At 38.2% G+C, this 27369-nt stretch overlaps 1 protein-coding gene across 1 annotated transcript in view; it reads right to left on the bottom strand.

The window, feature by feature from the left end:
- Positions 1-6227: 6227 nt before the first annotated feature.
- Positions 6228-27369, bottom strand: part of MMS22L (MMS22 like, DNA repair protein) — an 84016-nt gene continuing 62874 nt past the window's right edge. Inside the window, exons 16-24 of the mRNA XM_030447907.1 lie at positions 25848-25990; positions 24942-25084; positions 24642-24801; positions 22218-22387; positions 13718-13929; positions 11236-11402; positions 9828-9924; positions 8590-8757; positions 6228-6309 (exon numbers count right to left, since the gene is read on the bottom strand). Coding sequence (XP_030303767.1) covers positions 6228-6309; positions 8590-8757; positions 9828-9924; positions 11236-11402; positions 13718-13929; positions 22218-22387; positions 24642-24801; positions 24942-25084; positions 25848-25990 — 1342 coding nt within the window. The remainder of the gene's footprint in view (positions 6310-8589; positions 8758-9827; positions 9925-11235; positions 11403-13717; positions 13930-22217; positions 22388-24641; positions 24802-24941; positions 25085-25847; positions 25991-27369) is intronic.

The raw sequence follows: 27369 nt of genomic DNA, 5'->3' as shown, positions 1-27369 counted from the left end.
GTCTTGTTGAACTTGATGAGGTTGGCATGGGTCCACCTCTCCAGCCTGTCAAGATCCCTCTGGATGGCATCCCTTCCCTCCAGCGTGTCAGCTGCACCACACAGCTTGGGGTCATCAGCAAACTTGCCGAGGGTGCACTCAATGTCACCAACAAAGATTTCCAAGCATTTGTAAAGCCCAGTGCAAAAGCATAGTATGTTTTGTATGGCTCAACTTAGTTTTGAGGCCTTTATTCATAGGCCTCAGCCTACCACAGCTATAGCTGTGGAATAATTTCTGGACTGCTCCTCCTGGAGTGAGGGATCACGTTGGATCTGGCAGGCTGAGTGGCAGTAACAAGCTGGGATTGAGGCTTGAGGTGGAAGAAGCAGAGAGGGGGCAGCTTCTTTATGCAAAGCAGCATGTGCATCTTGGTTTGAGGGTTGAAAGGCAGAAGGGGATGGCCAGAAAGTTATTTATTGTGTTTGTTCTGCCCTTTCGACTCTTATTCTCATGGTTGTTACCAGCAATTGTCTGTACTGGTGAATAGCAGTTTGAAACAGCTGTGCAATTGCATTAGATTAGTGAAGAATACCACAAAGCCTCAGGACAACATATATGCTCCTTGTAGTGGCTGGATTCTACTGTGGCTCTAAATCATCAGGCTCCAGTGATTACAGAGAAGTGTTTCCTGGATTTTTAGCCCCTAAATTTTTGTGTCCCACTTTCCTATTTTGTATTTGTTGCAGGACCTACAGGACAGATTGCTGCAGGTGTCAGAAAATGCCACCTAGCTCTTGCCAAGTGAACAAAACCTGGTTGTTTATTGCCAGGTAAGAAAAGAGAACAGTGTGGATGTGAAAGCAGGCAGAGAGCACAGTGGTGCCAGCAGCATTTCTGCGCTGGCAGAGGGGTCTCTGGTAGGGAGAGCAGAGTTGGCTTCACCTGCTGGCTGCAGCTAGGCAGGAGTTCTGCCAGCACATGCTGCCCAATGAGCTGATGCTCCTGTATCACCATGTCCTTGCTCTGCTGTTTTTCTATTAAGTGCCTGAAACTGCTCCTGTCGCAGGCTGCTGTGTGAGCTCCAGTTCCACTCCTGCTGCTCTAAAGTTTGGTAAACATAAACCTCTGAACCCAACCTTTGTCGCTGCTCAGCCTACCAGTTTTAGTAAATACCTCTGAAATGGAGTTTAGCTTTTTTTCTTACCAGAGCCTTAAAGCTTTCCATAGTAAGAGTATTTCTTGATGGTTCTGTTACTAGAGGTGGATCAGCACTGACAGAAGTCACTCTGGTTCCCTGCTGGGAGTGTGCACGATAATGGCACAGGTTGCAACCAGCAAGAACTGAGGAGTGCTTCAGGCAAGAGGTTTCCTGAGCAGTGAATAATGCAGCAGCAGTTATTAACTGTGGTGTTCTGTGCATTTCTGTAGATTTCCAGATTAAAGCTGCTCACATTCCACAATAAGGCTTTTGGGCCACAAGGTCTTGAGATCTCTACTGAAGAAATGCTTTCATGTCTGTCATGTGATTTCCTTTTTGGGCCATTCTTAAAAGGAGTAATGCTTCCTGCTTTATATAGCAGACTTCACTTTTGAGTCCCAAGATTTATTATCAGCTCTTCTTGGCTAGAAATAACCACAAAGGCAATCGGCAGCTTTGTGTTTTTTAACCCCCAAAAAGACACAACTTCCAGAAGCAGCAGCACCAACAGCATCTTCTGCCCCTTTTGTCGCTAAAAAGGAACCTAAGCACTTACCAAAGAAATACTTTTGTTATGAGCCAGGGTGTAGCAAATCTGCCTCTGGATTAGTGCTTTCGTAATTCTTGCATTTCAAGCTGTGGCTCCGATTTTCTTTTTAACTTAGCAGCTTTCAGGGAAAGTACTTTACTCGCGGAATAGTTGAACTTCTGTAATTTAAGTTTTTCTTCCCTGGTTACCCTCCCCCAAACCTGTACAGACATTTAGTACATCAGTTGCAGAATCATGGAGAAATAGATAATTGAATATTCACACATGCAGAAACAACCCAGGCAGAATGTGGAACAATGTGGAAACAAGCAGGAAAAGAGGCGGCATCTGTTTATTGAAAATTAGAATGTAGAATAAATTAAAAGGGCAAGGTTAAAACACTTCATCTGCAGGCAGAGTTTGTAGGAGAGGAAGACTTTAGCACACACAGACTATATAAAGGGCTTAGACAGTTTTATTTTTGCAAAACAGGCTTTTTCTTTCTTTTTTTTTTTTTTTTTCCCTCGAACGGCACTTTTTTAAGGGGAAGAAGACTGTTCACAAAGAGAATGGCTTTTTGCAATAGAGATGATTATATACAGTTGTTTCACAGTAATGCCAGAATGCTTACTGTTAACTCTTACAGTAGGTAGATTATCTTGTGTTTGCAATACTTAAAGTACTGGAAACCAGAGTAAGTATTTTCAGCAAATCCCTCACTTTATGTAGTTGAGTGATGTGCTAATTTTTCCACCAGTGCCCATACAGGTCATTGCTGGCACTCTCTGAAATGAGTAATGAATTTAGCAAACCTGCATTTTTAATTCCTGTTTGGGTCACATTCTACAGAGAGGAGAGCAGAGCCAAAACAGTGCTTGATGGACCGGAAACTGTAGTGAATTTATTGTGACATGGAATTACTCTGCTAGCATTTTCTAAGGCCTGGGCTGCAAGGTCACTAATTTTCTGAATAAGAGGATCTGAGTTTTACAACTGGGCTTTTTAAAATTTAACACATACCTTCACATTTTGTAAATTAGAATAGTAAAACCTTTGGTAGACTTAAAGCTGCTCGAGTAGACAAAAGCCATATCCTAGTCATTCATCATAAAACAATCTTTATGCTAGGACATACTGACGGTGCATCAGAGTTTTAATCTTCAACATAATTTTATAACCATTGCTAACAGATGGGCTCATTACACTGAATTTGAGTCTTAAGTAATAGTTAAAATTATAAAATAAGACTAAACTGAAAATACCCATGCATGCATAATTTTCAGAAGCTACTGAAAGAAGGAAAAACAGTGTAATAAAACCTCTTTTCTGTTTCCTGAGGGAAATACATTGCATTTAGGTGGACAGTTATCAAAGTTCCTTAAATGACTCTGTAAGCAATTGTCAGCTCCTCTTCTGTGCAATTACAACAGATATGCAGAACCTTATTCTTTCTGTAGGTCTGCTGCTCTATTCCAGCATAAAAGGCATAATTTTTTCTATTTCAGAAGCTCTTTTATTGAAACAAGTGCCTCCCACCCTCTATTTTTTTGTTATTGAAAATGAAAGCAAGGAGTAATTTAAATTACCATGTTCCTGCTCTTTAATAACAATAACAAATGGAAAATCCTTATAAAATAGAGGGATAGAGGGACAGCTTTGTGGGACTAATGGAAGATGCATATGAATTTTGAACAGGAGGTCTCTTTTTTGTTTTTGGTTTTTTTTTATGTTGTTGTTTTTTGTTTTTTGGGGGTTTTTTTTGGGGGTTTTTTGGGGGTTTTTTGTTTTGTTTTTTGTTATCATTTTACTAAAGGTAAGATAACCCAGACTTTCCCCTCCCTGCTACTGTTCATGATGTGCTGGTGGACATCTGTTTCATATCACAAGGATGATAACAGGTGGGAGGTGAGCAGTATCCTGAATTCCGGAATAGGAAAAATATAAAAATTAAATACTTTCTATTCAGCTTGCAATTCCACATATTGCAAAAAGAAAAAGGCACTGTAGTCCTCTTACATCCTGGAACAGCCCTCTGGCCAACAGGATCCACACAGAAAGTGCTCACAAGGCTCATACCTGCTGTACTTTGGAGTGACCTCCTCTCAGCATTATTCGTGGTTCTAAATGAAAGGAGATATTGGGCACATACCAAGCACCAGCCTTGGGGGAGTAGAAAGCTTACTGAGATTTTGTATTTTGTAAAAACTCCATTGACACACAGTGATCCTGTAATTAGGAGGAATTAATTAACAGCTGTTCACAATGACTTAATATACCACCAACTTTTAATATATAGAAGGGGAGCAGGACAGAGTCCAGGTGTCTATATTGATGTGGGTTTCATTAGATACTCCAGTTACAACTTTATTTCAGGTGTGTCACTCACACCACTCAGCTTGGTGTCATCTACAAACATGTTAATGGTGCACTTAATTCCACTATGTCATTGATGATGATAAGAAACTGGTCCCCCCTGTTTGTGCCCCAATTGTGCCCTGAGGGATGTAATTGGACATTGGACTCCATCTGGACACTGATGTTTCGGGATCTGAGGCCAAAGAACCCTAAGCCTGTTAAAAAGCATGGATTTATAAGTGTACAGGATGGTCTTGTTATTCAGAAGAAGACTGCAAGTTAGCAATCACCCAAACTATTTGGTGTTTTTACAGTTTGGTAGTTGTTGATGAATCCGATATAAAATGCTTTATCTCTGTTCCCATTCATTTTTTGACAGAGAAAAATTATAATTTCCAAACTGTCTACATTAGTTTCTCATGCACCAGAAGCTGCTATATCTGTACATAAAGCCCTGTTGCTTTTTCAGAAACTTCCAAGTGCTACACATAGTATTAAGTATGTCTTTAACAGCCTTCTAAACACATCATTAAATGTTTTGTTATAATATCTGCTCTATCCTTTGAAAGCCAAGGTTTTGCTTTCAGGAAGTAATACTCCAGTCAGACACCTGTAATCTCCCATGTAGCAGGACTCCAATTTCAGAGATGTCTCTATTAATCTCTCCTGGAGAGGTTTTTAGTTTTTCATTTATTTTTTAAAAAAGCTTTTTAGAAGCACAATCCTCCTGAGATGAATAAAACTCCTCCCAGGTACAGAAGCTTACGATGCAAGTTCAGTAAGTCACTTTCATAATGAAAAGAACCTCCAGGTTCTGCACTATTAAGAAGCCTAAAGAGGCTTTTAGTTACTGCATTATCTGAAGTAGTGATAACCGATTGAAGCAAAAAGATTATCTAGGTTGACTTGATAAGATTACTGGAAGGGAAGAGAAGCTGCTCTGAACAAGATTTTAGGGATTTTTGTGGAGCTGTTAGATAAAAAAATAATCTTTCCTTCCCATTAGTATCATAATGTTAAAATCTGAATATTTTTAAAAGCATGTAGCCTACCCAGCAATGTTGCCATGAAGAGCAAACTTAGCACTCACAATGTCCAGTAAGTAGTTGCAGAAATGCAGGTTATTGAGAGAAGGGAAAAGTGTGAATACTCTGGACATTAATGAAAGTTTCCTGAGAAACTTTAGAAAAAGTAGGAAAAGATATTTACTGTGCTAGACCCACCTGGTGAAGACCCAGAAAGATAATCTGTTACAAAGCAAAATAGTTGACAAGGTACAACTTTTCAGGCCACCCTGAATAACTACCAGCCTATGATCAAATGGCGTAAATTCCCTGATTCAGAATTTAGAATTCTGTCCTCTCTTAGTTTTTCTCACACCATTTACACCTAGTCTAAGTTAAATGGATAATTAACAGTTCTATGACTAATAAAAAAATAGTGGGATCACTGTGAATTATGGGTTAGTATTACAAACATAGTAGTGAAAAGGAAGAGGAATCTGCCTTTTCTTCTACTACCCACAAAGACAACAGATTTCACACTGAAATTTGAAAGACTTTAATGACAGGTGGAAGGTTAAGACAGATACATACACTTTATTCAACATATAAACAAGTTCCCTCTTAACAAACAACAGCTTTATCATACTGGTGCAACTCCTGGTGAATGCACTGCATTCAACAGCTTCAGTACTAGAGGTCACAATCTTTCTCATTTGACTAAAATAATAAATTAGAAATTACAAAATTACTATTTTCTTAAGAACATGAGATTTTACAAAAGTACAGTGTTAAGAGGGTCAGGTCTCATTCAATGTGAATTGAGTTTTGTGGAATTACTTTGATTCTTTGAAATTCTACCTTGTGTCTGCAATACAAGCTTCTGCTCATATAGAGATTTTAAAATGCAAACAGATTTGCTGCATCTTTCAATTGCTCTGTAACAGTATATGGAGAGTTACTCTCCAGATGCATTACAATATTCAAATATCACAAAGAATATTAAAATCCACACATAACTTGGGGGAGGAAACCCACAAAATTAATAAATGTATTGCAATTGTAAAGATAAAAGAACTTGGCTAGAGCATTGTACAGTGCAGTTTTAGGGATCGACAGTGTCAGAACACTCAAGAGGAAAGGATTAATCACCAGCACACTGCTAACCTGCCTCATTTTCCAGTTTTTGTATCTCATTTTGTCCAGCTTCTGCAAGGTAAGATAAGAGTCTTTTATAGGCTTCTCTGTTGAGAAAACAAGAGAATGTAATATGTTACTTAATCTCGCACATCCTTGGAGTAAAAGCACATAATTCCCAAACACATTTCTTACATTTTGGTATATGAAAACACAGTACCTTCCCCCCCCCCCCCCCCCCCCCCCTTTTATTCAAATTATTTGTTTGCCATGAATTTTTAGCATTGTCTGGATTCAAAGAACAAGGACTGCATCACTTATGGTTACAAGTGTATTGAAGATGCTTGGAAGTCTACTTGCTTGGAAAAACTGCTATGAAATAGATGGGTTTTTAATTTAAAAACATGGATTTCCCAAGGCTTTGATGAGATTGGCATTCAGAATTCCTCATGTTTGCTGTCTGATTTGTGTCTAAGAAGTTTCTCTGTGACTCCTGCTACAGCACAGTGATGTGAGCCAAGGGTAGAAAGGTGCAGACTGCCACTGGCACAGATTTAGACCATCATTCCTAACAATGGGCACTGACCACTCTAAAATAAACCTGGAATTCAGAAGGGGAACTGCACTCAAGTGGATTTTCCATGAAAGTGAGTATGCACTGGCAAGGCTTTTCACCTGAAATTTATTCTATTGCTAAAGTACTGTCCCTGACATTTAGGTATATTCTAATTACATATCTTTTTTGTGAAAATTTCAGGAAATTTTTACTTGAACATACAAATTTGCAATTTTCCTACAAGCTCCTTGCAATAATAACACTGGACATCACCATTAGTTGCATCTAATGCAACTTCTGAACTTTGTGTCTTTTTTTTATATATAGGAGTTTGCAGTTAAATGTCTACAATAATTGCACATAATATGTTAATATAATGTTATTTAGTGGCCAAGATTGAGGAGATAAAATCAGTTACTAGTGTTTTTACATCAAAGTGTCCATTGATCACCTTAGACTGTTGGGCACAGAAAGACATTTTAAATAAAAATTATCAATACAAAAGATCAACAACAGGTGATATGATCATATATGTTAAATGATGAGGCTAAAAGAAATTAAGCTCTGCTGTAATCTCCAAGAAGATATTCCAGAAAGCTCAAACACACTGCTTTTTTGGTTGGTTGGGTTTTGTAGGTAAAGTGATGAATTTTACCTTAAAAACAGTAGTTAAAAAAAAATAAAATAAAATCGGTTATGAAATACATTATCAAAAGACCAAAACCAAGCAGTATGAAAATGCTGCATATAATGATACTTCAGTCTGACCTTGGGTGAATTCTCCTAAATAAAAGCAAGTGTATTTGTTGGCAGAGGATAATAAAAAGTGAATAGTGTAATTACAAATGTGTTAAGTATAGCTTTTATTAAAATTTAAAATTAATACCCTTTGACTACACTTTCCTGCTACATTCTTGCACAGCTCTGTCTTTTGGGTTTTTTACAGCCCAGGCTCTGCTGCTGTGCATCTCAAAACATCTCCAGGCTGAGGTGTGAGTAGGATCCTACCCTTTGAGCACAGTCCCAGGAGCTGTGTAATGCAAACCCTGAGGCCATTTCCTTGAGCTGACTTCATGGGAGTCAGAGGAGAGCCTGCCCATGAGCAGTGCTCACAGGAGAAGCCTGCTTGGCTCTGGTGCCACACTGGACAGAGATCCCTGGAATTCAGTAAAAGCATTTATACAGGTGATGGAAGTTCAGTGCTGCATCTGCACCCAGAGACACTACTAGTACTGGGAACTGCTCCCCTCATCTGCTATTTCACTCTAATTCCAGATTGATTCACAAGTCAGATCTTTTTGTCCCACGTTCTTGAGGGGCAAACAGAGGAAGCAAGAGCCCACTGTGCCTACTGGGGAGAGAAAGCCACCCTCTCCTGGACACCCACAACTCTTATGTTTATATTATAAGAGAACCTGTGAAATTAAGCGTCGGGTATTTCTTTGTAAAGAATCTTGGCTCATACCTGTTCATACCATAATTTTATAGATGATGCAAACTCCTCTAAAACAGGGCCTGACAGGAAAATTCTTCAGGGTACGAATCCTTTATTCTGTTTTGCAACATACAGTGTAATGAGCAGAGGCAACTTGGCTTCACAGAATTTCTACCAAGGTCTGTAGCTCTAGTGTCAAAACATCTTTGAAAACCTTTAGCAAATATAGATGGCCTGAATCCATGAAAGGCCTGAGTGAAGGGATTTTTTTGCCTAAACACACTTAAAAAATCACTCATTTTTGAGCATCTGTGCTGCTGTCTAACACTGCTTTCTTTCAAGAGAATAAAACTCTACTGCTCCTCGTCAAAAAGCAATATTAAATAAAAATCAAACCTCTGTGCAGCATTTCTTCCAAGACCTTGTTTGTATTCCGAATCCTTCAGAGACTTTGTGATTGTGGGAATCAGGCTGGTAACCAAGGTCTGATCCAAGACCGCCACCGTCTCCAGAATGCTGAAAACCCGGTGACCATACACAGCACTGTAGTCCTGGATAAACTGCCTGAGGGGGACACAGAGGCATTTAATGCAAGGTCAAAACTAGATGCAGAGAACATGCCAAGAACAACTGAAGAGTCTAATCAGAACAAGCAATCTGGCTGCATGGCAATTTTCATATTGTTACACTGAAATACTCTACATGGAATACTTTCTCTAAACAAAGCTGGGCGTTTATCTTTCTAGTAAATTGTCAGATTCTGCTGCTGTTTCACCAGGGATGACTTGTTGCAGAAAACTTACTTGTAACATGTCTGAGTGCAAAACTAAAACATGTATTTATTATTGAACAACATCAAATCATAATAATAAAGAAAAGCAACTAGATTTACATCTGCAGAAATAATGCATTTCTTGTAAAGCTCCACTGGGTCTTAAGCTGGGCAGACCACTGGATGGAAACAATCCCCTCTGACTTCCTGAGGATCTGAAGTTTTTAAAGATCACTGATTACATCTGAATCAGAAGAAACACCCTAGAGATGAAATATCTGTCCTTATTTGCAGTGAGACTCTCTGGAGCTTTCTTCTAGATACCCCCCAACACAGCACCAGTACTTAGGTCTGCAAAATGTCCTCAGGTCATACAGCTTCTCTTCTGTATCCATGTAAGAAAGAGGATTCATTCTGCAGAGGCACGGAACACTTATATTTTACACTAAAATAATCTCTTATTTATTTGTCACAGAAGCAAATAAATACTAAAATAAAAGGTGCAGTTTGTTATATGAGGATCTGATCTCCATTATATGCACTTCAAATTAGGCACGCAATTCTTTCACAGCACCTAACACTCTTCTTCCCATTGCCACAGCAACATACCTCTCTATCATAAACCTTTCCAACCAGTACCTAATCCATGAGGAAAGAAGGTAAGCTTCTCTCTCCTATTTTTTTGCTCTGGCTTTTAGACCAAGCTGTTTTTAAAACCAGTGCCAAAAGTACCGTTAATTTAAATACCATAAACAAGTGACAATGCAGTATGTTAAGGATAATTAGTTATTTTAAAAAAAACATGTTTGCTGTCAATTGGCTTGCAGTAGTTTCATTGCCAATTGGCATATTTTCTGCTTACCTAAATACAGAAGTCAGCTGGGTGGCACGTTCTCCTCCTGACCCCGCTTGGCAGCTTTCTACCATGTACTGTACAATGTCTGTAGATATTTTTTTAACTGTTAAAGAAAAATCACAAGATTCACACAGAGCTCTTGAACTGACCATCTGGAGAATGTCTTTCATAAAGACTACAATTTTTAAATGAGGAGGGGGAAAAAAAAGAGAAAGGTTTTCTCTTACTTTGATGCAAGGGAAATGACTGTGAGAGCAGTTAGTTAGATTGGCTATAAAGAACAGAATGAATTGCAGATTTATGCAAAAGTCTTATTTTCACCAGAATTATTCTTTAAACATACCGGTTTTTAATTACACTATGGTCTCTTTCCACTTACTTAGTGGACATAGAGATTTTTTAAAAATTCAAATTCTGTTTGTATTCTTTAACCATTCTTATTTGAATTAAAGAGCAGTCACAGTATTGTATCCAGCCCAAAGCCATATAAATCTACTCTTTACTTTCAGAAGTGGGGATAGTTCTGCATTTCACCCCACCTCTTTTTTTTTTAAGGGGAAAAAAATCCCCACAAAACCCCACTATTTTCTTGCCCTTAATTGTTTCCAAATAAATATTCAAGCTGACAGGTCTTCATAAGGGTGGAACTAGGCTGTAAAGACTTAGAGGGCCTTTTGGGGCAGACGGGGAGCTGGTGACCAGCAGAAGGCATCCTACTCCACAGCTCAGTGCCAGGCAGATGCTTTCAGCTTCAGGCACACACAGCTGGGATGGCAAAAGGGGGAAGAGAAAGGTGTGTGATGATTTAGCTAACTTCCTGAGCATAGCTTGTCCTTGAAACTTTTATAGGCCAGAATCAAAAAGTACTATGGGACAAAACTCCCATAAGTCAGAGGTGAATCCCTATTTTGCTCAATGCCTCTACTGGCAGCAAGGAGTGGGAATTCTGTGCTTCTGCGCATTCATTATACAACTGTGGGGTGAACGGAGCATTTAATTTTTCAAGAAGCTAAAAATAAGAAAGTTCTCACTACCAAACAAAACATGCTAAAAGAAGACTCAGAGAGGCCTTCAGAGAGCAACCTGCTACTTTTAGTCCATTTATGGCGCTTCTCTGGGGAGAACAGACGCTCCTCTTACTTGGTCTCAAACCTTTAGGTGCAAGAAGACTTTTGCAGTTACAAAGTCTGAGAGAAATGAGATGGGAAGGGTGGGGAGAAAGGAAACACTCTGATTCCTGGGAAGGTGATCATTAGCTTATCACAGAGTGAAACAAGGCAGAACTTCTCTGCCTCTTGGCCAAAATATCTTGTTCACCTCACTTATGGGTCTTCAATATTGTGATGAAAGTTGCTTAGCAGTAGAAAAACCTTAGATGTTGTAGAGATGTACTTAAAGCAAACCAGTAACTCACCTTGTAGCTCATTAACCAATACCAAGCACTTCAATACAGATGGGAGAATTAAGTCAATGTCACATAGTTCAGTGCTCTGGGTCCTCTGGAGTACATCAAGAATGAAAGCAAGAACTGAGGCCAAGCGAGGAGGTGGAGCGATACCTTTGAACTGCATGTAGTTTTCACTGGGAGGGCAAAGCAAACCAAAAGAGTTTATAATTTCTTCTTTTTTTCCATTCATTGCAAGCACCTAAAAATAACTTTGTGATATTTCAGCAGGAGGCCTATTAATTCACTTTCTATCTTTATCTGGGCTCAACTGATGTCCTAGTTTTAGAAGAGACACGCAGTTTATCAGAGGACAGTGATGCCTTCTGACTCCTCTGTTGAGGGAAGTGAGAAATAGCAGCTATCATAGTTAAAAAGCCAAGTTTGACTATGAAAGTCAGAATATAAGGCAGCTTCATCAAATAACAGGGGAAAAAAAAAAAAAAAGGAAGACTCAAGATGCTAAGACCCTAAACCAACATCCAAAATACAACTGTTATTCATTCACTTTATTGAGCTTTCTGTTTTTGTCAGTTCACAATCCAACAACGCGGTAACAGCTCTGCTGTTATCCTGGTACTGATATTTTATTTTTGTCAACAGTATGCTGTAATGGGACAGCCAATGTCTGCTGTTGCTCTATCACAATCATATGCACTATAAAATTTGTCACAAATATAAAAGGTGACCTGTAAATCTGCAACAAGCAAATTTTAACACCATGCACATGAAGTTTTCCCATATTTGCTATTCTTCCTCAAAGGGGTACAAATACTGCTAATTTGTCTTTACAAATTACTTCACTGAAAGCTGAAGCCTGTAAGTTTAAACTGGAGCATTCAAAACAGAAAAGTCCAGCTAAAAAGAATCTAGCATTTGTTCATCATTTAGCAAAAGTACTCTTAAAACATGCAAAATAACTTTTTAGATATTTAGGGTACCGTTAGCTACCCAAACAAGGCCTGCATACATACTGAGCAATGGATCAATTGGAAACCACCATCATTTTTTAAAACATACTAAGGCATGCTTCTACATCTTTCAAAATCCCCAATGTCAGAATTCTGAGTACTTCATTGCACAGTTTCAGAGCACTAATATAATTTGGCAAATGGAAGTTGTAACATTTCAATATTCCTTGTATCATGTGGTCTTACCTTAATTTCAGAAACTCTGAAATTTTCTAATCCATTAATTTACAATGAAAATTTCACACTATTTTTTTTTTTGGGTGCTTTTCTACTAAAATAGTTCTTTAACCTGGTTAATACACCCCTGACCATGTGGTTCGATTTTCTCTCTGCAGTAGCAAGATACTAATTAGCTTTCATATGCAAAAATACAGTTAGCAAACTCTATACATATTTATGTGTAGACCTACTGACTGCCTCCTGACCACCCACCAAGTTTGGAAATCAGACTGATGATCAGTTCTAACATATTCTTCCCAGGTCACTAAGGAACTTTTCATGTCTTACAAGTCCACAACTTTCTCTCCACTATGCATCTTAAAATTCACACATGCGTTCACACATATTAATAAAAATAACTTTATTAATATGATGAGGTTTGAGTAATAATAAATTAAAAGCATGTCAGAACTAAGATTGTGAATTCTTAATTCACTCTTTTAATATGTGCAAATATGGGCTTTACTTACAGGACTGCCTATTGCACTTACCTAAGATCAACACTGGAATTCTTTTAATCAACATGCATATACACCATTCAACAAAGAAAAATACAGCTACCTTGTATATAAGCACCTTGTTTTATTATATGTATTAATACCTTGTATATAACCACTTTACCTTATATTTGAGGAGGTTTAATTCCTCTCCTCAAAAAGACAAAAAGCACAGACTGTTCCTTATTCTGCAGTAAATATAACAAAGCCTCAGCCTTTCAGCAGCAGGAACCTGGCATCTATAGCTGCTCTTGACATTGTCCATGTAATCATGCACAGTTAACAAGCATCATTTTGCTCTTCTCACATCCCAAAACTTCCATTTCCCCTGGGAAGCTGGCACACCTATCTATGCTCTGACACTGAGCAATGAGGCCTCCCATGCCTAAATCACTGTGGCAACTGGAAGTACTACAGCTCTGTGACCCTGAATAGAGCCTGAGACACAAACATATGATGATGAATATTGGAGTGTGATTTTTCTAGAAAAACACTTGCTTTTCATGTGGCCCCAGGAAATATTTTTTTCTTACACTCTAGGATCTCCATCCTCAATGACTGTCTCACTGGTCTCCAGATCTTCCCGATTTAACTCTCCTGCTTTATACACACTGTTCTTCCTTTGCTCCCTGCCCAGCAACTTGCAGGCTCTTCCCACAGTTCTCAGTTAACTGAGAAGAAAACAGTGGCATTTCCCTTTCTCATCTGCTATTTGTGAAATATGAATAATAAGTGAGGGGTTTTTTTTACTTCACTGGTGCTTACTTTATGACATGCAGAGTGGTCTTCCTCAGACGGAGCATCTGGGGGGTTGTAATGGAGCTGCACAAAGCAGTCAGCATAGGATGCTGTCCAGCTCCAACTGCAGTTGGAGAAGAAGGGAGAAATCGCCCAAAATAATGCTGAACAACACTCCCAAGCAGTTGATTTAAATAGGCACTCTGCATCTGGGACTGACAGCATATGAAGGACAGGCCCTGCAAAAGAAAATTTTTGTGAGTAACTGAGTAAATTTTAAACAACACATTTGAGTAAAACTAACAGCCATAGGCTAAATACTTGCTAAACACTGTGTAAACTGCTGCGCACAGATTAACCACTGCATAAGAAATGATCAGTAATTTCTTGCAGATATGATAGCCTACAAATGAATACAGAGACAGGGCATGGTTCTCAGAGGAGAGGAAAATCTTTTACTGTAGTAACCAATATACTTGGAAGATAAGCTTTGGGACATATAAGCTCCCCTTCAAATTTGAAGTGAAACCTTGGCTTTTCAAACTTGAGACACTGCTTCTCTGCCCAAGAGCTGCACATTTCTTTTTCAGCTCTGTACATGGTCTAGTAAAGTATATTAGCCAGGTAGTGTTTATGAAGGGGGGAGAGAGGGAAAGAAAATACCTCATCTGTTTGTAAAGCACTATGTGATATTTTTGTACAAATGACATAGCAGAAAAATGAGCATGTAGAATTGCAATTTGGCAAGAAAATTCTACTCAGTGTGAACTAATTAGGGCTAATCAGGCAACTTGTAGAAGGGATTTAGAGATATTTCTTATAAAAGCTGTTTAAGATCAAGCTAAAACTGCTGTGATTTATCAAATGGAAGCTATCTTGATTTAGAGTTTTCACAATAGCTTTGTCCACCAAGAATGATATCATAAAGGAAGTTTTAGCACAGAGTTCACTAAGACAGAGACTTCAACAATAAATCAAACTTCCACTAGCACTGCAATCCGGACTCCAGTTTTGGTAGGAGGAGTATCTGCCTCAATGCTGATAGTTGCTGAGGTAAACTAAGCTAATCCCCCTAATATATGAACTAATAGTTCCAAGGCTTGAGGACACAAAATGCAGAAATATCAGAAAGATGCTTTTGTTTCCCAGCTACTGAAAAAGAGTATTTCTGTTGATTTTTGCATAGGAGTCCCTCCCCAAGAAGATTTTCATCTATGTCTGTTTGTGTGAACAAATGAAAGAAATGAGATGCTTCAGGACCTGCCTTAAGACTTGCTGTAGGCAGCCCTCCTAAAAACACATTTGTTTAAGTAGAGCTGAACTTCATGTGCCTCTAGAGCTTCTTGTTAATTCTTTAAAGTTCCAACAATAAAAGCCACATTTTCTGAACTTGGGCTTTGATAAACAGTTCAGATTCTCTCCCTCTTTTGCTTACATACAGCAAAATTTTGTTGGAAAAAGCAGCTGCTGCTATATCAGAATTCTTATAAATACTGCTTGGCAAGTAGCAGACTGAAAGAGACTGTTACAGATGACAGATTATTAAATTTGTAAGCTTGAGTGTTTGGTGTTTTCATTAAGATGTCACAGCAGGCTTAAAGAAGAGTTGTCTTTGCTTTCTGTAGTACAGCTTTAACAAAAAGAAAATATTCCATAAGTTTGTAACCAGAGCTGGCACTCCTAAGCCTCTAGACTGTTTTAACACCACAAAAAACCCAAGAAACAAAACAAAAACCAAATCAAACAAAATCCAAAAAGCCGTGAGTGTATTAATCTACCTGATAAAAAGGACACAAATAATAAAAATGTAATAAAAAGGCAAGAAAATATTAGAATTTAGATATCTGAAGAGAAGCTAATTTTTGGACCTCTTTTAATAGCGTCATTTTAAGATGGATCAACAAGCCTAGCCTGATCCTTCATAAAAGTATTGTTGGGTTTTGAAGTTAAAGTAAACTGATTCTATTTTTTGGAGGTGTGGGATAGGCAGAGATGTAATCTGAGAAAGAGAGAAAGGATTAAATAAAAAAACCCAACACCCTGTCAAGAGCATTACTGAATGATACTCTTCTTCACTAGAGACACACACACACACAAAAAGATGTATGTTAATTGTTGTTTTTTTACTTATGTATTTGATGAGGATAAAATGCTCTTGAAGCCCACTAAGGAGAGCTGTCAAGAAGCATTTAAAATATGGAAATTCACTTTTTTTTTCTGTAAGGATGTTTATACTTTTTCAGAAAGAATTCTAGATTCCCTTTTGGTGGATCAGGCAGAGATCCTACCTTTTAAAAAAGGTGTGATTTTTAAAACCCCATAGAAGTACTGAAACTCTCTCTTCAGTAAGCAGGATTTCCCATCAGTTTTCCTAATGAAAATCACAATATGAGCACCAAAGGTTTCCACGATAGTGCTCTAGGTGGCCCTGCTCTGGCAGGGGGGGTTGGACTAGATGATCTTTCGAGGTCCCTTCCAACCCCAAGGATTCTATGATTCTATGATTCTTTTTTTTCTAGTGATATAACAGTGGGGAAAGTTACCTGCCATTTTGCTGGGAAGCAGAAAAGCACCCCAAAACAAACAAACAAAAAAATCCCCTTCTCTTCTACATAGTAGAAAAATCCATGATAAAGTCCTCACACATGAAAAGCACATCTATAGCATCAAAGCTCTTCAGGGAAGGACCATCAAGTCTTTGACTTTGACACTTCAATGATTCCCTAAAAGTTTCCAAAGAGGGACTTGTATTTCTCTTTTGGACCTGGAAACCCAATGACTGTAGCTCAATCCTGCATTCTTTATTTTGGACTCCTCTTTTTTCTTACAAAGTTCAGGAAGCAATAGACCTGCACAAGGTCTGACAATGCCATATCCCAACTAGCACAAGGGATAAATTACCAACACTACACAGTAGCTGCAAATCTGGGTACAATGGCAAAATGTCCAAGGCTGTGCTGGCCAAGAGTGTGATTAGAAGGATATCACATAGAACTTTCTTCTTTTAAATCCTACCAGTAATTAACAGAGATGAAGGAAGCTGTATGAGAGAGAAAAAGAAACACATGCTACTGGACTGCAATTCTGGTTCAGAGAGCCAAAATCAATCACATCACACCCCTAGGGCAATCCCTACAAAGCAGATGGACTTCAAAAGGTTGACAGAGCCACCCCCTTTTTTCTTAACTATGTTCTTTAGCCATCTTCTGAGGTTAAAAAAAAACCACAACAAAACCCACGAAAAAACAAAGAAATTTTAAGGGGAACAGAAGGGGATGGCAACATCTGCTCCTCATTTTAGCAGAAAGGCAACTGGTTCCTGTGCATGTTCACTGCAGGAACCTTTTGTGGCCAGAGCTGTATCTTTCTTCTGATTTATCCATCTATCTGTAAATCACCTGTGGAGAGCGCAGAACCGATTAGTATGGATTACTGGAACTATTCACTGCAGAAATGCCAAGCTACCTAATGATGACTTATAGTATCAGTCCTGCTGTTGGAATAAATCTGCTGTTCACCAATTAATGCTGTACAATTCCTATTAAATGCATACTATAATTCACAAGATGTATTAATAAGCTTGCTCAAATATTGGACCACAGATGTGTCTCACAGGAGGGCTTTTAAGGTCTGATCTCTGTGACAAATGCTGAGCTTGCACAGGCCCATTAAAATCACTGGAAAATGTATGTGCCAAGCACTACTTAGAATTAAGCTATTTCACCACTTGCCTGTATTTAGACAGAAATCAACTATCTTCTGTGTTTGGACAGGATTAGAGCTGATAAATCAAGCAGGGTACCTTACCTTTTCCATCATAATGTATGTTATGCTTATTCCATGCACTTAAACTTTATCCTGCAAGATATATTTAAGCTAGTATTTCTTCTCTAAAATAAGTTCTATATACTGCTTCAGTTCTTTCCCATACTACTGGGTACCAAAATTCCTCCATATCATTCTCAAAGAAATCCAACCAAGACCAATCTCAACTCTCAAATTTCCTGTGGTAAGCTTAAACAATCCACTATCATATAAAACAACCCAACTTTGTTTTAAAACAGTAAAAAACAGTAAAAACCATTAGATTTTACACACCTCTCCATCTCATAATTAAGAAGTCCCATCAATATTAGAAGCTGGCTGTTCATTCATGTTCTTCGTGCTTTAATTCCAGAAGTCCCTCATTCAAATAACTCTGAGGGCAATTTTGGTATTATATCGCCCAAAAAATCTTTCATAGGTCATCAGATATTATCAAAACAGACAAGCACAGAGAAAGAAACTATTAACCCTTCAGGAAACAAAAAGTGCTAGTTCAAATCCTGCTGAATTTAAGCTGTTTTAACAAGGCAGATTCAGCAACTGAATCTGAAGGAAACTTCTAGAAAAGTTCCATAAATAGTGGAGAACAGATCAGCTGCCCAATAGCTTTCAAAAGGCCCAGTAGTATGGCCCAAATTTATATATAAACACAAACATAACAAGTAAATACAGTCAGTCTAAATTGGGGACCTTGGTGGCCTTTTATGATGGGGTCACAGCCTCGGTGGACAGAGGCAGAGCAGGCATCTATCTGGAACTCTGCAAAGCATTTGATAGTGTCCTGCCTGACATTCTGATCTCTAAGCTAGAATGATACAGATGTAATGGAAGGACCACTCATTGGATAAGGGACTGCCTGAATGGTCACACCCAAAGAGTTGTGATCAGTGGCTCAGTGTCCAAAGGGGGATGCGTGACGAGTGGTGTTCCTCAGGGGTTGGTACTCAGACCTGTGCTGTCTAACATCTTTGTAAGCAGCATGGACAGAGGAGTCAATGCATCCTCAGCAAGTTTGCTGATGACACCAAACTGTGTGGGGAAGTCAACATGCCAGAGGGAAGGGATGGTATCCAGAGGGATCTTGACAGGCTTCGGAACTGGACTCGTGCAAACTACATGAAATTCAACAAGGACAAGTGCAAGGTTCTGCACCTGGGTCAAGACAATCCCATGCACAAATACAGGCTGGGAGGAGAAAGGATTGAAGACAGTCCTGAGGAGAAGGACCTTGGGGGCGGTGGTGGTGGACCAGAAACGTAACATGAGCCATCAATGTGTACTTGTAACCCAGAAAACCAACCAGGTCCTGGGCTGCATCAAAAGAAGCACAGACAAGGGAGGTGATTCTCCTCCTCTACTCTGCTCTTGTGAAACCCCACCTGGAGTGCTGTGTCCAGTTCTGGAGTCCCCAGCATAAGAAGGACACAGAGCTCCTGGAATGTGTTAAAGGAGAGGTACTAAAATGATCAGAGGGCTGGAGCAGGTTGAAGACAGGCTAAAGAAGTTGGGGTTGTTCAGCCTGGAGAAAAGGAGGCCCTGAGGTGAACTCATAGCAGCCTTCCAGTATTTTAATGGGGCCTAAAAGAAAGCTGGGGTAGGGCTTTTTACACAGGTGTGTAGCAAGAGGACAAGGAGAAATTATTTCAGACATGAAGCAGGGAGATTTACGTTAGACATTAGGAAGAAATTCTTTAATTTGAGGGTGGTGAGACACTGGCACAGGTTGCCCAAGGAAGCTGGGGCTGCCTCCTCCCTGGAAGTGTCCACGGCTGGGTTGGATGGGGCCTTGAGCAACCTGGTGTAGCAGAAGGTGTCCCTGACCATGCAGGGGGGTTGGAATTAGATGATCTTTAAGGTCCTTCCAGCCCCAGCCATTCTATGATTCTATACTGTGTCTGGACATAATTAGTGCATTTGACAATCTGTACTTGTGCAGAACTAAACCAAGTCTGTAATTCTGATCTATTCTAAATAAACCTGTAGGTTTGGAGGAGTGGTGGTGGTGGTGGGGGATGAGTTATGAGCTATGCTTTGGGGAGAGAAGAAGGGACTCTGCTTGTTATCCTAAGAGATGAAAAATTAGCCTCTGTCATTTTAGGTGACAAAGAAAGGCCTATTTTAGTACAGCACAGTGACAACAATGTTGCTCTTGCTTTTAAGGCCGCTGCTCAAGCTGTGTGGCCACCTGCATTACCTGTGCCCAGGCTATGTGACTGCTTGGGGAATCTTTTCCAATACAAATCAGAGATTCTATAAGATTCATAAGATGGCTGCATCGATGAATGTGGGAAATTAATTATCTGCTACTAAGACTGATTCCAAATCCTTTTCAAAACCCACATCAAAGGATCAAATAAACCGCATTAAGATTCGTCGTTAAAAGCGAAAGGGGGAAGTTTTGCAAACCACAGCTTGCAAACTAGCGTGTTTTCTGAGATCTAAGAAGGTTTCTTTGGACAAAGGAGGAGCAGCCCACACTGAAAGAGCTAAAGAAGAAGGATTCTGAAAAAAAATTAAAAAAAAAAATTAAATGGAGCCTGGAAAAAAATGGAGACTGGGAAAAAAAAAGAAAAAAGAAAGAAAAAAAAAAGAATTGAAAAGACCTCTGAGTAGAAATGCTACTCATGGGCTTTTATGCTTTGACTATGGAAAAAGAATTTGCATGTATAAGAAGATATTTTGCATGGTCTCTGAATGTCTTTATTTTCATGTAACTGCCAGAGGATTAAGTTGTAAACTGGAGTATTAAGAGAGACAGATCCATGCAACAATGTTTGTCTAACATTGGAGTGAATTAATGCTCTGGCACTGAAATACCACTGCTCCACCTCCAGGAACAGTCATCACACATTGGGTAGCCACTCAAGGACTGTTTGATCACCCACTTCACCAGCAGAGTTATTGTCAGTGAGGTTATTTCCAGAGGATGTTGCTCCTCTGTCCTTCCTCCCACCAAGTTGCCTTCCTTCACACATCAACTTTTATCACTTTATTCATGTGCCCATTTGGGTTCAGGGGTTTGTTTGTTTGTTTTGTGGGGCTGGTTACTAGTTTATTCAGCTCACAAATGGAGTCATCCTGTATTCACAGAATCATTAAAGCAAATTACATGCAGATGGAGGTGAAAGGGAATTAGTTTAGCTTTAAGCCAACTTGGCTTAAACCAACTGTGAAATGATAACCTGAGAAGTCAGAGTGCCAATAATCTCAAAAGAGCTTAGAAACAGTCCTTAGAGAATTTTAACTGATAATGAAATATTTTCATTTTGAGATGATCTTAAACCAGAATTTTTCCACTTTCCCAAATCAAGGGGGAAGAAGTATTTTACCATGAATGACGCAGGCTGAAGCATTTAAAAAATGTTGGAACTTTGTAAATACAAACTATAAGGTGTAGAAGTTCCATACTGAATAGGAAAAACAACTCTTCCACTCTTTGTTTTCTCTGCCTGGAAGTGTCAGTCAAATTAAAGAATTAATAGTTTTCTAGAAGCAGCACTTGTCTTCAATAAGCTATTTGGTTAACGAGATCATCTAGCTTAGCTGGAAAGCACATAGACCACAAAAGGAACAAACTGCTGAAGAATACCACTGGGAGGTCAGGAAGTCAGAGACTGACAAAGAAAACAGGAAGGGTCCATAACACTTCAAAACCAACTGTAGTGGCTTAAAGCTACATCTGTAAGTGCAAGAGTATAGAAAAACAGCACACTGACTAAAATACTAACTTAGCAAGCAGTCACCCTCAGTGCTAATATCAGTGTCCAGATAGTTCCTACATGTATGTATGTACATAGCTTCTGAAGATACCTACAGAGCAGTAAAAACCAAGTCATGTTCTGCACATCTTTTGAAAGGAATGAATCTGAGGGATGTTTACAATGTCACCTCTACATTTCTTTATGGGATTGTAGGGTAAAGAAAACTGTTAAGAATGAAGACTAAGAGGCAAGTGTAAGCAAAAAGAACTAAGGAATTATAAGTGAAAACATGTCAACTTATTTATTTAAAAAAATATATTCTTGTCTCTTCCTCACCTGCAGGAATTAGTCTCTTTTTAGAGTATGAAACAAGCCTTAGAGAGTTTCAAGAGTGACAGGTGAGCTAAAGAAAGAAAAGGAGGAATAACAGGCAAGAAGGCTTTAGCCATGTGAGTGTAAGCAGCAGGAACTTGATTCAGCAAAACATATTCTCAAATGATCAAGACAAACCAGTGACATGATATACAGAGGACTGTCTTTTGTGCCTCAGAGAAATGAAAAAAAAAAAAAAAGAAAAAAGAGAAGAGCAGATGATCTTAATTATCTAGAGTTAGCCAAGTCAGGGATGGTTTTAAAACATTTGTTTGCTCTGTCACCTCAGTAAATGTCTTGCAACATATTACAATTATCTGATCCACTGCTTCAGATATTTCTCACATCAGAGACCAGCGTAAACAGCAGCTTGGCTAAAAGCTTCTCTATATACAGTGATGAGACTGGCAGCTCTGGAGTGTACTACAGCATAGCACATGTAGTGAGAGGGAAGCCAACAGGGTGGCATTTATCCTTCCACTTCTATAGGAAGAAAAAGCATTCCCTTGTTGCTTCTTTTCATTCAGTCAGCATTTGTTTTGATTAGCAAAAAAGAAAACATCCTCTGCAATATGAATCTTTTGCTGAAGATAACATTTGTCTGCTGACAATAGAGTTCAGATATTTACCTGAAGATAAAGAGGTAGGCTTTCCTGAATGGCAGACAGCAAAGCCACAGGAAGCTCTTTGTCCTGCTGGAGCACAGAGTGTGGCAGGAGTAAGCAATCCACGATGCGGAACAAGAGTTGCTGTGCTTTGGAAGTTGCCAGTATTGGTGCCCAGAACTTCACCAGACATCCTGTTGAAAAAGCAAACAAACAAAGAAATCAAGACATTTCAAAGCAATTTCAGGTCAGGGAAAAAAAAAAAAAAGAAGAAATCCTGAAGAAGCAATTATGTTAAATTAGATAACATAATCTAATTTAACAGTAAGTGAAATGTCTCATCTACATGTGCCCAATTCCATAGTATTCCCTTAGAAAAAAGCTCAGTCAAGACAATCCAAGTCCATCTATAATTCAGCAAAATGAAAATACTAAAATTGATTGAATACATTGCAAGTTTTTAGGTAAGTGAAGCCATTTTAGGAAAAGCACAATAATGTTGAAGAATGGACAGTTTTTCACATTCATTCAGAAAAATTAATTAAACTCGATACATAAACTATTGCAATCAGCACACATGCACCTAAACTTTTACCTCACTGTGCCTATTCATCACATTTTACAGAGAGACACTGTCTTTGCCTTCTCTTCACATTTACCTAACACCACTGTGGCCACATCAGCAACTACTCACACAGCAATTCAATGTTAGGAAAATACTAAATCTCTCTAACTCTGTATTTAATGCATCTAATTCAGTGATTAAAAATGATGAGGTGCAGCCAACTCTATTAAACCAGAATGGTCTTTCCAAATATTTGTGGGCTCTTATTGCACAAAACGAGAGCCTAAGAGAACATCTTTCTTGTTTTCAACACATAAACATTTCACTTGAGCAGCTTTGAGTCAGTTTTAAGATGTCCCTTTTGAGTTGAAAAAAACAAAAAAAAAAAAAAAAAGAAAAGAAAAAAAGGTGTTGATGTGTGAATACCCTGAGACATTTTTATATGCAAGTGAAGTGTAATTTTTCTTGAGAAAATAACTCTATATTCATGAGCATCAATACTCAAAATACAGATTAAATAGAACAAGATTCCTATGTAGTAGTTTCCACATTCTAAACTTTATATTTAATTAGAAGTAAGAAAAAGTTTGCTGAATTGAAAATACGGGAACATCCTGAGAAAATACGTTTAAGGCTTTGAAAATAATGAAAGATCAAAAGTAGGCTGTTACATGATATTATTAATCTATAAAAGTCATTCATTACCATCTCTAAAAACAACACAAAACAACATTAATCTTGTGGAGTGAAAGAAAACACAATGATCAATCATAGAGAAAGAGAATGATTGCTTTACAATACTTCTAATAATGGTTTCTAAGCTTCCTGCTTTGCAAGAAACATCCTCATTCCAGCTGCAAATACTCCTCCTATTATCACTCCTGTGATGTATGGCACAGTAGAAGAGACAATCGGACTGCACACAGGAGGTGTTTGGATTTGTTAAGTTTCTTTGCTTTGTGCTTACAATTTAACAAGAGCACAGAATGTGAAGAAGTGATTGAAATACATACTTTTTTTAAGCCTTTTAAATGTTTTCTTAGCTAAAAGGAAAGAACAATTTCTCACAAACAACAGCACAGCTACTGCTGTTTCCTACTGTTAAGAACAGAAAGGAAAATTCCAATCTAAAATTAATTTACAAGGTTCCAAACCAACATCTGGATATCTAAAACCATTTAATTTGACACGAGTTTTCTGTATCAAGATATGTAGATCTTGCAATTGAAAAGTAAAAACTCAAATTCCATTACATTAGATGCACCTTCCCCATCTTGGTCATGCTTCTCACCTTACTCTGTGTAATCATTACACTGTGTACGTGCAAATTACCTCTGTTTTTAAGATAGATATGGTTTACCCTATTTTTAAAGGTAAGTGGGTCAGAGTCATTCATAATAAACAACACTATTTTTCCATGCAATCAGTAGTTTCACATTTTAATGAACAAATATGAGAGTGAGCCTTAATAAAGCACAGCATGTATGTAAGAGAATCAGTTCTAAAAGGAAGCAAACTACATTCCTAAGCCACTCTAATAACTACAGTAAATGCATTGTAACCAGTCATAGCACTGCTTTACTGCCTTGTCATTGTTTCTGGTCTTGTTTAGGTAAACCAGGTAGTTTTCAGTGGTAAAAAACATGAAAACATCTTACTTTTGAAAATACTGATTTGCAGGGGTAACTTAAAAAGAAAACACACAGAAGGAGGTTAGGCATCGGGATGAAACCCAGAGGAAATCAGTGGAAGAAAGTGAAATATCTAACTGTAACATCTTGGTTCCTTTTTTTAACCAGTAAGATGGACAAAAGAGGAAAAACAGTGTTAAAACACTTCCTTATTACTATTTCCTAAAAGAAAAGAGGTTAAAAAATAATTACCTATGATCCAATATGTAAGCTGAAGACCTTCTGATGGTCCTTTTGCCTTCAGATAAGGTTTTACATACTTTAACACATCGCCTAAATACTCCAGAGTCTTTGCTACCATGGCAGATTTCTCAGAGAGTGTCTGAAGACCACTGTAAACTCTACCAACAGCCTAAGAAAACAAAAACATTGAAATAAACATAAGTTAAGTCTCTCATGAGGTCTGCGTAATTTCTTTTTAACAGAAAAAATCTGACACAGTTATTTTTCACTAAAACTGTCCCATAAAGCTAACACAGAGATGTACAGTACCTTAATGAATTGCACAAGAGCAGTTTTAGGGTCTTGCTTGGGAACTGACTCTTCAACCTGGGCCCTTGAAAGAATGTTTTCTACTTCTGAGAGCTTAAAAATCAGTCTTGTCATTTCAGTCAGCTGCTCCATATAGGCTTTCCCTGATAATTACAAGAGAGCACAGCAGTGAATATAACAGACAGTTATGCTTTTCCATTTACTTTAATCCCAAAAAGATAAAATGAAACATGGTTTCAAAAGGTCTAAAATAGGATTCTGCAACCAATTGCATCTCTAGACAATGTGTTTTCCAAACTAGTTATTTTTCTAATACAGTTATAAGAGAATGAAGAGTATTAAGTATGGATAACTGTTTTTCATTTTCCTGGTGGTTTTCTTCAGAATCATGTGTTCTACAGATAATTAGAACTGTAGTGTTTTATAGAAAAAGTGATAAACTATTGCTCTAAGAAAGCAAAATATCCAATATAAAAAAGGGAAGAATTACCTTTTTTTTTTTTCCTTTTTTTTTTTTTTTTTTTTTTTTTCCTTTTTTTTGTTGTTGTTGTTGTTTTGTTTTTTAGGGTATTCACAGCATGATTTCTGACTATTTACTTCAGATTTTCATTTTTTTTCAGAGCAGTTGCTCCATGGTGGAAAAATAGCTTGTCTCCTTGGGAGCAAGTTTTTGTTCTTTGCTTCCAAGGAAACAAGCTCTTTTATCTTTGTTTGTGATAAATTTGTCATATGCAGAGCAGGCAAACTATCAATAAATAGCACAAGCAGTGTAAAGAAACACATTTTGTAATTAGGTAAAAGTAAAGGAATACAAACAAAAATACATTTTGTAATTAGCTGAAAATGTTTGCCAGTTTTGCAATATAGAATCATTACTGCAAACATTAGGGAAATGTGAACACTTACCAACTGTTCTCTCAGCATCTGTCTTGGCCAGCAAACCACTCTGTTGATCTATGAACATTTGCAAAATGCATCGAAACCACGAACGTACTGTCAAAGCTTCATAGGATGTATATCCCATACTAGAAAAAGCTTCACACAGTGCACTGCGAGGGTAGAAAAGGAAGAAGAAGGTAACAAGATCTAACAAAAGTATGCAGAAAGGTGGCAGAGTGTCTCCTTTGGCTGTAGACACACACAAAAAATGCACACAATCAGCAATAGAAGAGGTGAACAGAGATTCTGTTTGAGTACTCCACAGACTTTGCACACAGTATCCTTATGCCTAAATACAGGGAGTATGATAAATCTGACAATATCACACAAGGTAATATAAAAGCATGTATACGCCTATACAGGTATTTTCTCTACATAAAAGAAAACAGAGGGAGAAAACTTCCCACATTGGGAAAACCCCTATACTAACAATGGATAATTTAACAGTATTATCTGAATTAATTATGCACAATGCTGGGGATAGTTTATCTGGAACTTTAAGCTGACACTGCTTAAGCCACCCTAGCCTTTCATAAAAAGCCAGCTTGAGTGCCTCATACAAGTCTGAAATCTACTTACTTGTAACTACGTAAAAAATGGAGAAGAGAAAGTCTGCTTTAGCAAATAAAGACACATCATGTTAGAAACAGATCAAAAAAGGGAACATAAAAAGGCAGCCTGTAGATGAGAAAGGAAACCTCTATACCTGATGTACACTTAACAGAGGTATGCATTTATGTATGTATACAAACACAAGTACATACATTCCCCCACACAGCAAACTTATTATATATTGCCTTTAAATCAAGCACTCTCAACTCTTCTACCAGCCAGGTGCCAGGCCAGAGCCAAGGGCACCAGCAACATGCAGTCCACAATACTTGTACTCTACTCTTCAGTATTCCCAAAGTTTTACCTTCCTTACCAGAGTGAGAAGCTGCTGTGGTCAGTTTTCCCCAGGCATATCAGCCCCAAATCATTAATTCTGCAGGAACGCATGGCTAACAGACAGCAGGTCTGTTCTGCACACTGTTTGCAATTCCTACTGGATGAGCTCCCTGTGTGCTTCAGGTCAGAGAAATTTCTTGAAAATAGTTACACCTTTTCATTTGAGAGATTTCCACCCTGGTCAGTCTTAGGTGCTTTGACTTTAATGGAAAATGCTTGTACTCTTTTCTTGATATATGTACATATAAATCTACTTATTTTCTACAGACTTTTTACTCATGCTTGCAACAGAAAGTCAACAGAGGTCCAGAAGGAAAACAAACTGGATTCTGTTTCACAATGAACAACAGTAATATAGTTCTTTTCCTGTTTCATTTAGTTAAAACAAGTAACAGCTGTATATTTTGTCTGAACATCCCTGCTGAAATCCTATTGACAAATTAAATAAGGAGACCAAATTCAAGCAAATGAAATATAAAAAATGAAAATTAAATTCTTGTAACAACAACAACAACAACAAAAGCCAGGATGCCTATGGACT

Source organism: Calypte anna, chromosome 3 (assembly GCF_003957555.1).
Source record: "Calypte anna isolate BGI_N300 chromosome 3, bCalAnn1_v1.p, whole genome shotgun sequence".
NCBI lineage: Eukaryota > Metazoa > Chordata > Aves > Apodiformes > Trochilidae > Calypte > Calypte anna.
Note: the sequence above shows the minus strand (reverse complement) of the source record. Positions and strands in the feature narration are given on the sequence as shown.